Genomic DNA, 17,644 nt, shown 5'->3' with positions numbered 1-17,644 from the left:
GTTGCATTGGCTGTATTTCAACTGATAATGACTGTTGGGCATGTTTTCATTGGTATGGGATGGCCAGGGTCAATGTATGTTGGAACTTTACTGGTTGGAATTGGCTATGGGGCTCATTGGGCAATTGTTCCAGCTACTGCCTCTGAGTTGTTTGGTTTGAGAAACTTTGGTGCATTGTACAATTTCATTACTCTGGCAAACCCTGCAGGAACATTGGTCTTCTCTAGTCTCATTGCCAGCACCATCTACGATTCTGAAGCAGAGAAACAACATCCCCTTCATAATATGGGATCATTGATGGATGTTAGTGATTCTCTAAAGTGTTATGGTAGCGTATGCTTTTTCCTAACTTCCATGATCATGGCAGGACTGTGTGTTGTTGGAGCAGGCCTATGCATGGTTCTTGTGTTAAGAACAAGGATTGTTTATGCCAACCTATATGGAAAAACATCTTCTAGTAGGCTTCGATTATGAAAGGGATTGGCCTGTATTTTGTTGTGCGTATACTTTAGAAATTACTCTTGCTGATTTGATTTCAAGAAAGATTGAAGAATCTGAGCCATGCATCTGAAGCTGTCTCTAGTGTGAAAATTCAAAGAAGGGATAACTTCACTCATACCAAAGGAGAAGAAAAAAGTGTTTTGTCAAATAGCTGCTATGACTTAGCTTTCTGTATTCTTTTCCATTTTTTTTGGGTTATATTCTTTCCGTTTGCTAGTAAAAGTTTGATTGACATCCACACTAGTCGGTTTCTACCATTGTTCGATCAGAAAGCTTGCAAAATATTCGACTTGTTTTGTTACCAAGAAAACAAAAAGTTGTTCTTATTAGTGGTGATTCTGAGATTATGTAATGTACATTTTATTTTGATTTTTGACTGGATATCCCACAAGTATCATTGAAAGACTAATTTTGTGTCAATTATGATTAGATAAAGTCTTTTATTGTGACGATTTTTATATAGCAACATCTGACTCTGGAAATTGGTTTGTCTTAGAATCGTAGTCTACTTTTACTACTGTTAACTCGTGCTATAGACCATGTTCTGCAACTGATGTAGCATATCACGGGTGCAAAATATTCTGATTATTTCTTTTCTTTTTAAAAAAAGTGATTAAAAAAGTGATTGGTTATTTCTGTATGTTTTCATTAATTTATTATTCCCCATGTGCTGCATATGATTAGGAAATAGATTAATCAGATTACTTGCCCAGGTTGAGTATTAGCAAATTTATAACACGTGTTAAAGGAAAACAATCTAGATGTTCCTTCGGTATATCACTTCAACACACGTTAACAATTATCCAGAAATCGCGATTGTTTTTTTAAAACATAATTCAATATGAGAGCCATGTGTAGGCAGGGACAGATACAAACATCAATTAAAGGGGTCATTTTTTCTTCATCTTTTGTACTTGCTGAAATATTTGATTTCTAACAAATAGTTAATAAACTAACTTCCAAACAATGAAACTAATTTTCTCTTACACAATATTTTTTTAATACTAATTTTACAGGTTAAATTGAAAGTAATAGTGAATATGCTATTATTTACTCTACTTTAAATATCAAATGAAAAACAGGTTGACTAGGACATTGATATGTATGCACAATTGGCAAAGTGAATCTAACCTAAATCACAGAAGTTGACCAACTATAGATTGGCTAAAAAGTAATTTAAGTCAACTTAACTTTTTTTTTTTTTTTTTTTTTTAAGGTAGGACATGATCTTACTAACTCAAATCACCACAAATTAGCAGATTATACAGGATGATTCACCTAAAATTGAAAAAAAAAAAAAATAAGTATATCGATATAAAAAATATATTGTAATAAAATTAAAGTGATAAAAAATTTTAAGGCACTAAATGATAATTAAAGTATCAATAAATTTATTTAATTGTATTTCAACCTAACAAACTCGCTGGAAACCAAAATCCATTTTTATCAATTATATAGGCTTGTTTGCTTAATTGTTTTTAAAAAAAAAAAACACTTTTCTTAATAAATTAAGTAATTTTCTATTTTGTAGTATGTTTATTTAGAATGTTTATTCTAAATTAGACAGTTATCTACTCTTTTTTTTTTTTAAGTAAATTTTATTGTTTTTTAATAAAGTAATTTTTTTAAAATATATTTTTTTTTTAATTTAAACAAGCTGGCCAACAATATATGTAGTTTATAAGCATACCTCACCGACCAATTAGTGAGTGGGGTGATGAAAATTGATTGAACAATGACAACTGAAATGAAATATGAATTACATTGTATAATAATAGGCATTTTCTTATTGGGTAGCCTAGAGGATGAGGATCATACATGGACCCACTATCACCATCACCCAGCACCACAACAAACATGAGCGAAAATTAAGAATCATGTTCCAACTGTGGAAAAGGAGAGGAATTAAAAAGAATAGCAATTAACAAAAGCCACATGAACTGAGTCAAGAAGAAAATTAATGGTTGCAATGCAAGGTGCATCTCAGGATCATGCCTTATCTGATTGACTTGTCTACTCAATTGTGTGCAGTAATGTAGTTGTGATAGCTGATGCTTCTTTGTGTGGTTAGATCCAGGATTTAATTCTTGTGTAAAACAAAGAAAGATAAATATATTTGTCATTAAGCTAAAATTAGTTAAAATTATTTTAGAATAGTGGATTTGAGTCCAACAAAATCTTTTGCAAAGTAATGGTTATTTTATATTTATATACTATTTAATTGTCTAATTTTTAATTAATTTAAAAGAATATTTCCCAATAAATTATGAAATAATTTAATTTAAATTAATAGTAGATATAAAGAGATCAAATTATAAAATAACATTTACCGTCGACAGCAGGGTTCGAACCTGCGCGGGCATATCCCAACAGATTTCAAGTCTGTCTCCTTAACCACTCGGACATATCGACCTGTATGATTTATTATATCTAGATTAGATGCTAACTTTTAGAATTATTATTATATTCAGATTAGGTCTTAACTTCATAGTTATAGTATGAGTTCAAACAACCTTCACAGAATTTGCATAAAAACACGGAAACAATTTTTTTTTTTTTATCATGATATTATATATATATATATCAATTTAATAAAAAAATTTCTTTTTCAAGAATATTAATTGTATTAAAATTATTTCTTCTAACACTTTTTTTATTTATTAAACTGCACAAAATTTGTACAAAGATGCGAAAGTTACTTGCTAACTAATAAAATAGTTAAATATATTTTCAGTTTTATATATTGATTTTTTACTCTTATAATTTTAAAAAAAAGTTTATTATAATTTTTATATTTAAATTTTGTTAAATAATTTATCAAATTGTCACATAAAATCTATCTAATAATATTCTAATTAATAAAAATATCATATTAAATTTGATTAATATTGTATAATTGATTCAATTTATTATTTTTAGAAAAATTATTAATAATTTAAAAAATCAAAATAAAATTTTTAAAAATTATAAAATTAAAAAATAATTTCAAATTTAAGAAATTAAAAATAAATTTATTATAAATTTAAGCTATGTAATCTTTCATTTAAAAAAGATATCAAATTTTCATCGCAATGATTAAGACACTCTTGTTATAATTAAAATTTTTATGCATCAAAGCAGCAGTCCACGTGCAACTTTATATATTTTATAAATTTTACTATTAAAAAATTACAAAATCAAAAAAATTATAATTAAAATTAAAAAAAAATTTAATTAATAATCAAAAGTTTTAATCAGTTTTGACCGTTATAAAAGTAAAATAAAATATATAAATTATAAATATAAAATTGTAAAAAAATATTAATTTCCCAAGAAAATATATTAATAAAGACAAAGTTCAGTTTAACATTTTTTTTATCAATGAACATTTATCAAATAAATAAAAGTTAAAAATTGTAACATTACGGCCGCGTGTGATATAGAAAATAATAAATGAATATATTTTAAAAATTGATTTTATACATTATCCGAATATTAACAGGAAATTATTTTAGATATTACTTTTTAAAAAAAATATTACAGATTCAACAATGTTATTACAAATGACAATTTAGTATAAAATGATAGTATAAAAACAATTATATTGTGAATATATTCTAATTAAATTTAAAATTATTATAATTAGTCTAATAATAAAGAATTTATGTAGTATGTATAAGATAAAATAAATTATTTTATGGTCACCTATATGCACCAAAACAAAGTACTTTAATTACATTTATTCATCAATTAACAATATCCAATAAGATAGATACATAATCATGTTTTTTTATGTGATTAAGTGTTCTAGAAAATGTGATTTAGAGTTTAGTTTCCAAGTCCGTGTATGTATGTGGAAGAGCATCTATTAGGAGAAACTTATCACTTAAACAAGTATTCATTTCTTTAAAGATTTTTTTTTCCCTTTTAGTCTTACCTATGAATATATTTTTTTTATTGTATTATTAATGTGAAATATATACAATTTTAGTGACAACTAATCTATGTGAAAAGTTGACTTGTAATCTTTAGTAAAATATATTATGGAGGCTCATAATTAAAAAAATGTATTATTTTTGGTATATTTGATTTAAAAATTATATTTAGAATATTCTTAACTAATTGATATATTATAATTAAAAAAATTATATTTAGAATTGTTTTTAATTATAATTTACGTAATAAAGTATTAAATAATTTTTAAATTTTGTTAAATCTTGTAAACTTGTTCGATTCAATTAATAAGAACTCTTAATTTAGTAGTTTGTTGAAATTTAATATATATATATATATATCATGGGTTGAGTAGAGTTACTGTAACATTATATGTTTTATAGTCTTATTCCATGACGATGTGTTATGTTAATTTATGATGTTATTTGTTGTTATGTTGAGTTTGTGTGTTGTTGTTTGAACTCTAAGTGTTAAGAAATCTTCGAGAATTAAGTTGTTTAAAATTGGTTAGGTTAAGGTCAAAGTTAACCAAGAAACAGGAGAAGATATACAAGATTTTCATAGATAATAGATTTATAAGTTCATTGTAACACTGTGATTTTCACTTTGTTGATTAATTGTATGTATTATGTTTATTAATTGTTGATTTGTTGTGTTAATTATAACTGTTAAAGAATTCTAAGGGTCAAGGAGTTCTTGAAAGTTAAGTTATTATTGAGATAGTTTTAGCTAAAGTCAAGTTGATCAAGTTAAGAGAAGGGTATATATGGATTTTCTTAAAAAGTGAATCTCATAAGTTTATATCTCCAAAAAGTCTAGAGAAGAGCTAGAAATAGGAATTCTATAGAGAGGAGCTCTAAAGCCATGAGGAATTCTTTCTTCTTTTTTTAATTCCTTATAGCCTCTGACCCTTCCTAGTAGATGAGCTGAGTTGAGAAGTCGAAGATTCAAAGTTTCTTGAGTCAAGAATTTGAGTTGAGAGAAAGTTGTATGGCAACCCCGAAAACTTTGAGTTTTCTTTCATCTTCCTTATTTCTAACCAACTTGAAGTAAGGGAAGTTTGTTGATTAAATATAATTGAATGATTATTGCTAATTCTAGGTGGATTCTTCATAATTGTAGTTGAATTTTGGAGGAATTCATGAGATGAAAATATGAGCTTGAGTATTGTTCATGAAAGTTTTTCTTTGAAGAAGAATGTGATCATCCATGGAGTATAGTGATTGCATGTTGTATTTTGTGTTGGATCCTTAAGGTACTGTTGCATGTTGTATCAGTCATCTATCGTAACCGGGATCACGACGGAATGACGCAAAAATTTGTTTTTCAATGGAGCCGCCACCGATATTTTATTTAAGGGAAAAAACATTGGAAAACCCTTTAAAAATAATTTTTAAAATCAAAATTGGATTCAAAAGTCAATTACATGCAGGGAAGGTATTAACACCCTACAACGCCTGTAAAAATAGTATCTTTAATTAATTGCGCAAAATTATATAAATTCATAAATATTTATTTTACTCCTCAGGAATGTACATATATATATATTTAAAATGTTAGAGATGCTTCTTTGGTATTTTTATTGCATGTTGTATTTTGTGTTGGATCCTTAATCCAACGTTGATCTTATACGTGAATAATTATATATTAAAGACACAATTATGCCAAATTAAAGTGATCTAATGACGTATAAATTATTTTTGGTAATTATGTATCTTAAAGGTTATGAAACCTTTAATGTGTAGTAACTAAAAGGTAATTATATTTTGTGATGGGTAAAAATAAAAATAAAAAAAGGCGATATGATTGTCTATAAATAGGTTAGGTCTAATGACTTTGCTTTTTCATGATTATAGATAATTTCCTGCATAGACACACTGATGTGAGTTGTTGCACCAAAATCTATCCACTATGTGTGTTTAGGTACAGAAGTTAACCTCAAAACAAACCAAGTTGAGAAGCATACCTTTCTTAGCACTCCATGTGTGATAATTAGTGCAATGCTTCTTCACATTCCCTACAACTCTGCAAAGGAAACAACCATTGCCTTCAAATTCATTTGATTTCTTTTGTTGTTTCCTTTGAAGTGTTGTAGCTGCAACTTCCTTATCCTTTTTCCTTTTCAGTCCCTTGCCCTTATACTTTGAGGTAGAGGCACATGAGCACCTTTTGTCTTATCTAGCTTCAATTTTTCTTCTTCTTGAACACAATGTGAGATGAGCTCATTAAGAGACCAAGTCTCTTTTTTGACAATTATAGCTCACCTTAAACTGACCAAATTGTGTTGGAAGAAAAATCAGAACTAAATACACCAATAAGTCCTCAGAGAGTTCTAGCTTAAGTTCTTTTAGTTTTGAAGCAATATGAGACATTTCCATGATGTACTCCCTAATGTTGCCCTTACCCATATATGTTTTTGAAATTAGGTTTGCCAAAAGTGTACATATCTCAGACTTTTCGTTCTTAACAAACCTTTTTTCAATTTTTGCAAGGAACTCCTTAGCTGTATTTATATTTACAGATATTGTGCTTCGAAATGCTTCTAGAATGGCCTTCTTCATGATCATTATACTCATACGGTTTGACTTCTCCCACATTTCCATTTCCCTTTTATTTTCAACGGTACTCATAACTGTAAGAGGTAAGGATGAGATATCTTTAACGCAAGGTCAAGATCCATTACTCTAAGAACTATCAAGACATTGTCTTTCTTGGACTTGAAGTTTGAGCCATTTAGTACAGGAATAAAGTTGACATTATTAGTAATATTGGCAGGATCATTCATAACTAAATTGAGAACAACAAACAAAATACACTCATATAAGTCTCAAAAATAAAAATTAAATTCAAATACAAATAAATCCCATTTCAAGGTACCGGTAATACATTAATATTTTATCTTTGGACAAAATTTTAACTATTCAATGATACCTTGATAAGGTAATAAAATGCTAATAATAAGAACATGTTAAATAATAAACATTCCTTTGTGCTTATTTAATATTTACACACAAAATCTAAAGAATTATTATGCATTTATCACCAAAAGTACACTTGTAATTATGTAAAATACTAACCTTCCTTTGGGTTGACTAGTACACATAATTTACAAGGTCACAACCTTTTATGTTTTAAAATAAATTAATTTTCACAAGAGAGATCTTCGGTGACATGTTGTTTCAATTAATTAATCCTAAAATATATATAAATATTTTTCAGTATTTGAATTTAAAATTTAAAAATGAATGCAATTGTTATACAATAAATATAAGCTATATGTATAAAAATTGATTGCATTCCTTAAACAATTAAAAAATAATAATTATGCCAAACTTTCACACACAAATTGATGTTAAAATTGGTATACAAGCTGAATTTTTTTTTAATTTTATAATAACACATAATTATTAAAAATAAGTAATATATCACTTAAAAAATAATTATGATCACAATAATGTAAATATATATCAAACATTCTACTTAATATGCAATATATCAATTTAAAAAATAAAATAAATTCGTAACTGAAATCGAAATTAATTAACAATATATTAATTTAAAAACGAATTAAATTCGTAACTAAAACCAAAATCAATTACGATATGAAACATATCAATTTAAAAATAAATTAAATTTGTAATTGAAATCACAATCAATTATCATTAAAAAAAATTCTCAAAAAATAAACAACCTTATAGTATTTTCATAATAATGTATCTAATTAATTATCATAATAAGGTATTATTGAATAGTTACGATTTTATTCAAAGATAAAATGTTAATGTATTACCGATATCTTGAAATGAGATTTATTTATATTTAAATTTAAAATTTAAAAATGAATGCAATTGTTATAAAAAAAAAATATAAGTTATATGTATAAAAATTGAATGCATTCCTTAAACAATTAAAAAAATTGATTATGCCAAACCTTCACATACAAATTGGTACAATTAACACACACGTTAAAATCGATATGCAAGCTAAACGTTTTTATTTTATTTTATAATAACACATAATTATTAAAAATGAGTAATATATCACTTTAAAAATAATTATGATCACAATAATATAAACATATATCAAAAGTTCTACTTAATATGCAATATATCAATTTGAAAAATGAAATAAATTCGTAATTGAAATTGAAATTAATTACAATATGCAATATATCAATTTAAAAATGAATTAAATTCATAACTGAAACCAAAATCAATTATAATATGAAAAATATCAATTTAAAAATGAATTAAATTCGTAATTAAAATTAAAATCAATTATTATAAAAAAAAATCTCAAAAAATGAACAACCTTATAATATTTTCATAATAATGTATCTAATCAATTATTATAACTGAAATAAAATTGCAATATACCAAGAATATGCCAGAATCATCAATTAATTACATAATAAATTATTCGAGTAATTGAATTTAATATGATTCACTACTATGTATATGAAATGCATGTTATCAACAAACAAATGGAATTAAAATACTAGAAAAATAAATCATGATATTGCAAGATGAAACACATGTTCCAAATTATATAAAAGAATTTCAAAAAACCAATTCATCCAACAATTAAAATCCTTTTCTTGTTACTATAATAGTCAGAAGATACATATATTGGATTTTCTTTCAACTATAAATGCATGGTAAATTTATATAATACTATAATAGAAAATATTCCTAATGATCAAAGATGATAAATAACACTGATACCAATTGTTAAAATCAAATTTAAGCCTTTGATGAAAACTATCATCTATATAAATCACAAAATTCTATCATGTTAATCACTAGAAATAATAAGTGGAAGCGTACCTGAATTCATGATGATAAGAGAGCTAGATCAACACGTACTCTCAAGAGAGAATTCTTTAATATATTATCTCTCTGTCTCTCTCTGATAATGGGATGTCAGAAATTAAAGAAAAGAACCAAAGGTATGATCTAGGAACCTAACCTATTTATAGACAATCATATCGCCTTTTTTTATTTTTATTTTTACCCATCACAAAATATAATTACCCTTTAGTTACTACACATTAAAGGTTTCATAACCTTTAAGATACATAATTACCAAAATAATTTTTACGTCATTAGATCACTTTAATTTAGCATAATTGTGTCTTTAATATATAATTATTCACGTATAAGATCAACGTTGGATTAAGGATCCAACACAAAATACAACATGCAATAAAAATACCAAAGAAGCATCTCTAACATTTTAATATATATATATATATATATATATATATATATATATATGTACATTCCTGAGGAGTAAAATAAATATTTATGAATTTATATAATTTTGCGCAATTAATTAAAGATACTATTTTTACAGGCGTTGTAGGGTGTTAATACCTTCCCTACATGTAATTGACTTTTGAATCCAATTTTGATTTTAAAAATTATTTTTAAAGGGTTTTCCAATGTTTTTTCCCTTAAATAAAATATTGGTGGCGGCTCCATTGAAAAACAAATTTTTGCGTCATCCCGTCGTGATCCCGGTTACGATAGATGACTGATACAACATGCAACAGTACCTTAAGGATCCAACACAAAATACAACATGCAATCACTATATTCCATGGATGATCACATTCTTCTTCAAAGAAAAACTTTCATGAACAATACTCAAGCTCATATTTTCATCTCATGAATTCCTCCCAAATTCAACTACAATTATGAAGAATCCACCTAGAATTAGCAATAATCATTCAATTATATTTAATCAACAAACTTCCCTTACTTCAAGTTGGTTAGAAATAAGGAAGATGAAAGAAAACTCAAAGTTTTCGGGGTTGCCGTACAACTTTCTCTCAACTCAAATTCTTGACTCAAGAAACTTTGAATCTTCGACTTCTCAACTCAGCTCATCTACTAGGAAGGGTCAGAGGCTATAAGGAATTAAAAAAAGAAGAAAGAATTCCTCATGGCTTTAGAGCTCCTCTCTATAGAATTCCTATTTCTAGCTCTTCTCTAGACTTTTTGGAGATATAAACTTATGAGATTCACTTTTTAAGAAAATCCATATATACCCTTCTCTTAACTTGATCAACTTGACTTTAGCTAAAACTATCTCAATAATAACTTAACTTTCAAGAACTCATTGACCCTTAGAATTCTTTAACAGTTATAATTAACACAACAAATCAACAATTAATAAACATAATACATATAATTAATCAACAAAGTGAAAATCACAGTGTTACAATGAACTTATAAATCTATATTCTATGAAAATCTTGTATATCTTCTCCTGTTTCTTGGTTAACTTTGACCTTAACTTAACCAATTTTAAACAACTTAATTCTCGAAGATTTCTTAACACTTAGAGTTCAAACAACAACACACAAACTCAACATAACAACAAAGAACATCATAAATTAACATAACACATCGTCATGGAATAAGACTATAAAACATACAATGTTACAGTAACTCTACTCAACCCATGATATATATATATTAAATTTCAACAAACTACTAAATTAAGAGTTCTTATTAATTGAATCGAAAAAGTTTACAAGATTTAACAAAATTTAAAAATTATTTAATATTTTATTACGTAAATTATAATTAAAAACAATTCTAAATATAATTTTTTTTAATTATAATATATCAATTAGTTAAGAATATTCTAAATATAATTTTTAAATCAAATATACCAAAAATAATACTTTTTTTTTAATTATGAGCCTCCATAATATATTTTACTAAAGATTACAAGTCAACTTTTCACATAGATTAGTTGTCACTAAAATTGTATATATTTCTCATTAATAATACAATAAAAAAAATATATTCATAGATAAGACTAAAAGGGAAAAAAAATCTTTAAAGAAATGAATACTTGTTTAAGTGATAAGTTTCTCCTAATAGATGCTCTTCCACATACACGGACTTGGAAACTAAACTCTAAATCACATTTTCTAGAACACTTAATCACATAAAAAAAACATGATTATGTATCTATCTTATTGGATATTGTTAATTGATGAATAAATGTAATTAAAGTACTTTGTTTTGGTGCACATAGGTGACCATAAAATAATTTATTTTATCTTATACATACTACATAAATTCTTTATTATTAGACTAATTATAATAATTTTAAATTTAATTAGAATATATTCACAATATAATTGTTTTTATACTATCATTTTATACTAAATTGTCATTTGTAATAACATTGTTGAATCTGTAATATTTTTTTTTAAAAAGTAATATCTAAAATAATTTCCTGTTAATATTCGGATAATGTATAAAATCAATTTTTAAAATATATTCATTTATTATTTTCTATATCACACGCGGCCGTAATGTTACAATTTTTAACTTTTATTTATTTGATAAATGTTCATTGATAAAAAAAAAAAATTTAAACTGAACTTTGTCTTTATTAATATATTTTCTTGGGAAATTAATATTTTTTTTAAAATTTTATATTTATAATTTATATATTTTATTTTACTTTTATAACGGTCAAAACTGATTAAAACTTTTGATTATTAATTAATTTTTTTTTAATTTTAATTATAATTTTTTAGATTTTGTAATTTTTTAATAGTAAAATTTATAAAATATATAAAGTTGCACGTGGGCTGCTGCTTTGATGCATAAAAATTTTAATTATAACAAGAGTGTCCTAATCATTGCGATGAAAATATCTTTTTTAAATGAAAGATTACATAGCTTAAATTTATAATAAATTTATTTTTAATTTCTTAAATTTGAAATTATTTTTTAATTTTATAATTTTTAAAAATTTTATTTTGATTTTTAAATTATTAATAATTTTTCTAAAAATAATAAATTGAATCAATTATACAATATTAATCAAATTTAATATGATATTTTTATTAATTAGAATATTATTAGATAGATTTTATGTGACAAATTAATAAATTATTTAACAAAATTTAAATATAAAAATTATAATAAACTTTTTTTTAAAATTATAAGAGTAAAAAATCAATATATAAAACTGAAAATATATTTAACTATTTTATTAGTTAGCAAGTAACTTTCGCATCTTTGTACAGATTTTGTGCAGTTTAATAAATAAAAAAAGTGTTAGAAGAAATAATTTTAATACAATTAATATTCTTGAAAAAGAAATTTTTTTATTAAATTGATATATATATATATATAATATCATGATAAAAAAAAAAAAAAAATTGTTTCCGTGTTTTTATGCAAATTCTGTGAAGGTTGTTTGAACTCATACTATAACTATGAAGTTAAGACCTAATCTGAATATAATAATAATTCTAAAAGTTAGCATCTAATCTAGATATAATAAATCATACAGGTCGATATGTCCGAGTGGTTAAGGAGACAGACTTGAAATCTGTTGGGATATGCCCGCAGGTTCGAACCCTGCTGTCGACGGTAAATGTAAAACAACGAAAGATAAATATATTAGTCATTAAGCTAAAATTAATTAAAATTATTTTAGAATAGTGGATTTGAGTCGAACAAAATCCTATAAAACTAGTTTGTAAAGTGATAGTTATTTTATATTTATATATTATTTAATTGTTTAATTTTTAATTAATTTAAAAGAATATTTCCCAATAAATTATGAAATAATTTAATTTAAATTAATAGTAGATATAATTTTTATTGAAAAGAGATCAAATTATAGTGAACTTATCACTTTTATATTAATTGATACTTTTAATTTGATAATTTAATATCAAAATTTAATTAGAATAAAATTATATATATATATATATATTATTTCAATACATAATTTATGTACATTAAAATTAATGTCATACGAATTTTTAAAATATATAAAAATATAAAGAAAAAAATTTTCTTATTACAGTTTAAAATTGAAAGATAATGTCTAATCACTTAAAAAAATATGATTTTTTTCATATCTTATTGGTTTTAATAAGCATGAGAAACGTATGGTTAACTTTTAAATTATAACTCTAATGTGAATTGATATAAATGGTTGAAGATTCAGACCAAACTTTCATTTTCTTTGTAAGTGTGTGTTCGAGTTTACAATTTGATAAAAAAAATTTGTGGGTGAATCTTTTTTTTGGATATGAATTTTGCAGTAATATTCTAGGTGGGAATTTGTGCTAATAGTCTCAACATGTCATTAGCATCTTACTCAGCAGTATTGAGAATTTATTCATGTTCTTTCATATGTAAAACAAATGTTTAAATTTAATTAATTCAAAAATAATTTGTGATAAATAATTAGTTATTAAAATTATTATTTTATTATTAAAGTGTTATGATTATAATTCAACACATTCTACTATTGCAAATTATAACTCAGAATTAAAAATAAATAAATAAACACCTTGAGAAATTGGGATTCTCAAATCCGATTTCTGAACGCTGCAATAAAAAGGTTGACGGAAAATCAGGAGTAAAAGAGAGAATTTTTCACCTAAACAATGAAACGTGCTAGTTTGAATAATATTGAGCAAAGTTTACTATACTACTTTGGTACACATTTGTTTAATTTTTAATTAAAAAAATTAATAAGTCAGATATGTATCTTTATCTTTTTCTTTCACATTATTTATCATTTCTTTTTCTTTTTCTTTTTTTCTCTGTGCTTCCCTTTTTCCAACTCAACTTGATACAATAATAAAATTAATAATGGGCATCACCTGCCTAGAGGATATGAAATTATGGATTGGAGTGAGTAACGGGTGAGTTTGGTCGGGTTCGGGTGAAAAATATCTAATCTTTTGTAAATTGACTTTGGAAAAATGTGACCCATATCCGACCGATTGAGCTTTTGATTTGAGGTGATTTGGGTTGAAACGGATTTGAATTTGAGCGGGTAGGTACAATCAGGTTTGAATTTTTTTGTAGACCAAGTTATCTTAACGAAGATGAAGCTTAAAATGATAATTTTTTTTTTTTTTAAAATAGTGTACAAAAATAGAATGAGGGTGACAATAGATGGTGAAAGTAGATTCGTATCTGAAATATTTACAAACTAAAGAAACAAAAATAAAAGATAAAAAAATCCATAGTTGTTACATGCATAAAAAATCTAAAGTTAGATTACAAAACTCATAAGAAATCACGGCCGTACAAGTTATACTCAAAATGAAGATAAGAAGATGGAAAAGAAAGACAAAGAAAGAAGCAAATAGAAAACTCTAAAAATGGATTAGTGTGTTGAGAAGTTGAATGAGAAAGGAGAAGACAAAATAAATATCTAAGTTATGAGAAAAAGGAAAAAAAAAATAAGTTACAAATTGATGTCTATATTATACTTGAAATAAAGACTTTTAAGTTTGAACCATTGTTGTTTTGTTATACAAAAGTAATAAAAATTTAAATTTATCTCATTTTCAGTTGGGTACGGTTTTTAGCAGGTTTAAAAATTCAAAACTGAATCCGCCCGATATAACCCGTATAAAATCAAAATTTTAACTTAATTTACCCGTAAAATCCGTTCAAATCTACCTAAAAAATAATATTTTTTATCAAATTTTTTATATTCGGTTCGAATCTCAATTTAATGCTGACCTGTCTACTAGCACCACTCCAAACACAACGCTCATAAATAATACAAATAATAGAGGATCACGTTCGTACTCTGGGAAAAGGAGAAGAAATTGAGAAAGGAGAATAAAAAAGAAAACAAAACAAACAATTAACTAAGCAAATTTGTTAGATGCACCCCTTTTAATTAATAATATATCTTTTTTACTTTTATTTATTCTCTAAATACCTCTTTTTTCTAGAATATTTTTTCTATAAAAAAATATTTTAAAAGTATATTTTTTCTCTTAAAGAAAGTATTTTTTGAAAATATATTTTTTACTTTTAAAAAATATGTTTTCAAAAGTATATTAAAAAATTTACATTTAAAAAATAAAGACAAAAATAACAGTTTTAAAACGTACTGTTTTTGGAAAAAAAATTATTATTTTAAAAAGTACTTTTCAATAAGAAAAAAATATACTTTTTAGAAAATATTTTTAAAAGATAAAAAATATATTTTTGAAAAGTACTCAAAAATATACTTATGGATAAACTTTTTTAGAAAAAAAAAATTTCTCTTGCAAAAAGTAATTTTTTTGAAAGTATATATATATATATATATATATATATATATATATATTGTTATTTATTAATAATTCATTCATAAAATCAACTACTCATATGTTTGGAAACAAAACTTTCTTAAAATTTACAATCACTTGTATTTAATGCATGCAATATTAAAGATAGAGTAAAAAAATTAAAATACATTAAAAAAATAAGGTCCAAAAAATAATAAATATAAGTCACTAGATGTCTTGAATACCGATGAAAAAAATCAAGAAATAAAATAAAAAATGCCTAAAGAGTAATTAGAAAAAGATAAAATGGTGAAAGGAATAGATAATTACGAAGAAGATAATTTTTTTAAAAAAGTATTTAAAAAGAAATAAATTAAAAGAATGTTTAAATATTAAAATTAAAAAAAAATAAAATAAAATAAAAAAGAAAGAAAGAGAATGTATTTTTTTATAAAAATAAAAAATTATAAAAATAATCGTAATAAAGATTAAATTTAAGTTTTCATATTTCTAATTATTTGAATCCTAGTGATTTTAGAGAAATATATTACATTTACCTTAACTAAAAGGCCATGATCGAATTTAGGATTTAGTGTGTGTTTACTTTCATTCTCTATCAACTTGGACGTGATTTTAAAAAATAACTATTAATTATTTTTAGTGCGTTATGACGTGAAAATATTAAAAAACATAGATCACAAATATAGTACCAAACAAACACTTAAATTGTGGATCCAAAATATGTACAAATAAAATAGGAGTGGGTATCATAGTATTTCGTATCGACGACAATAACATTAAAAATATGAATTCATCTAAACTCTCAAAGTGTAATGTATAATGTATTATACAAAAATTTATACATAAATTTTTAAGAATTTTATGTAATTCTTAAGAATAGAATCTACCCAAGATCTAGACAAGTTTCAAAATAAGATCTTCCCAATAAATTGCAGATGCAAAATTAGTATATTCTTAATTAAAAAAGAAAGAACATAGGAAAAGAAAGAGAAGCCAGCATTCACTCGATATCTATAGAAAAGATATCCACCTCGACATTTATAGAAGGGATATTGTGGATATAATTAATTATAATAATTAAATAATTAAATAATTAATTAAAAATATTTCATAATTATAAATACCGCGATCAAGTTATTATATTTTATTAAAATTAATATTAATTAAATTTTAAAATATGCAATTAATAAAATAATAACTTTAAATTTAAAATAATTTTTTAAATAAATTAATCTTTTAAAATATCTCAATATATATAACAGATAATATCCATATTCACACTAAATATTTATATGTTTATCCTAATATTATTAAAATTATTTTTAATATTTTAACAAAATTAATATTAAATAAAAACTCAAAAATTAATATTAATTATTTATTTTCGATTATAATAAAATTAAAATAAAATAAAAACTTAAATTTACTTGTAATAATTTTTTTAATTTTTAAAAATTTATAAATATTCATGAATGTTTATAAATGTCCGTTAGTTTTTATAAAATTCGTAAATACGTATTAATGAATATCCGTAGAAATATAAAATAGATAAATTTTTATATATCGTAACTGAGATAGTACAAGAAAGATTTACATTTGACGTACGGAATAAAAACACATACCTTATTGCTCGCACCACAAGACTCCGCTGCCAAGGCTAATAATAATGATGTCTACATCTGAGCAGGAGTGGGACACTGGCAACGCTTTATTTTAATTGAATAATGCTTTTCTTTAGTCCAGCTTAAATAATGGTTCGCCTCACAAAATAATAATGAAGATCAATCATTTATAGCAAAGTTATCACAAAATGAGATTTTTCATTTTTAGGAAGCTATAAGCTGTAAGTCTCTAATACTGTCAACAAAAGAAGTAAAACTGTTAAGTCTGTAATACTGTAAAAAAAACAAGCTGTAAGTCTGTAACTTATCTATATTAAACTAGCAACGCACGTATTCCTTTTTTTTTTTTTTTTTTTTTTTGTGTTGTCGCACGTATTCCTTTACTACACTATTAATTAATATCTATATTATAAAATATTACAAAAATTATAGCAATCAAATTTTATAAGCGTAAGCCTATATATATGTTATTTTCAATTTTTTAAAATTTTTGTTA

The 17,644-nt window shown here is 24.2% G+C and overlaps 2 protein-coding genes and 2 non-coding genes across 4 annotated transcripts; 2 read left to right on the top strand and 2 right to left on the bottom strand.

Moving 5' to 3' along the window:
* The first annotated feature begins 27 nt into the window (after positions 1-27).
* Positions 28-474, top strand: LOC145957203 (putative transporter MCH1). The gene has a single exon (XM_083073421.1). The coding sequence runs from the start codon at positions 28-30 to the stop codon at positions 472-474; it is 447 nt and encodes a 148-aa protein (XP_082929547.1).
* Positions 475-2,831: 2,357 nt separating this feature from the next.
* TRNAS-UGA (transfer RNA serine (anticodon UGA)) lies at positions 2,832-2,913 on the bottom strand. Its single transcript has one exon. It is a non-coding gene; the product is annotated as a tRNA-Ser (tRNA).
* A 3,513-nt stretch (positions 2,914-6,426) lies between these two features.
* LOC145957202 (uncharacterized) lies at positions 6,427-7,037 on the bottom strand. Its single transcript, XM_083073420.1, has 2 exons — positions 6,699-7,037; positions 6,427-6,459 (listed from the first exon to the last, which is right to left on the bottom strand). The coding sequence occupies exons 1-2, from the start codon at positions 7,035-7,037 to the stop codon at positions 6,427-6,429; spliced, it is 372 nt and encodes a 123-aa protein (XP_082929546.1).
* Positions 7,038-12,762: 5,725 nt separating this feature from the next.
* On the top strand, positions 12,763-12,842 carry TRNAS-UGA (transfer RNA serine (anticodon UGA)). Its single transcript has one exon. It is a non-coding gene; the product is annotated as a tRNA-Ser (tRNA).
* The last annotated feature ends 4,802 nt before the right edge of the window (positions 12,843-17,644 follow it).

The sequence above is a fragment of the Cajanus cajan genome, chromosome 4 (assembly GCF_000230855.2).
Source record: "Cajanus cajan strain Asha chromosome 4, NIPB_CcT2T_4, whole genome shotgun sequence".
NCBI classification, from domain to species: Eukaryota; Viridiplantae; Streptophyta; class Magnoliopsida; order Fabales; family Fabaceae; genus Cajanus; species Cajanus cajan.
The sequence above is the reverse complement of the archived record's forward strand: the minus strand, read 5'-3'. Positions and strand labels throughout refer to the sequence as shown.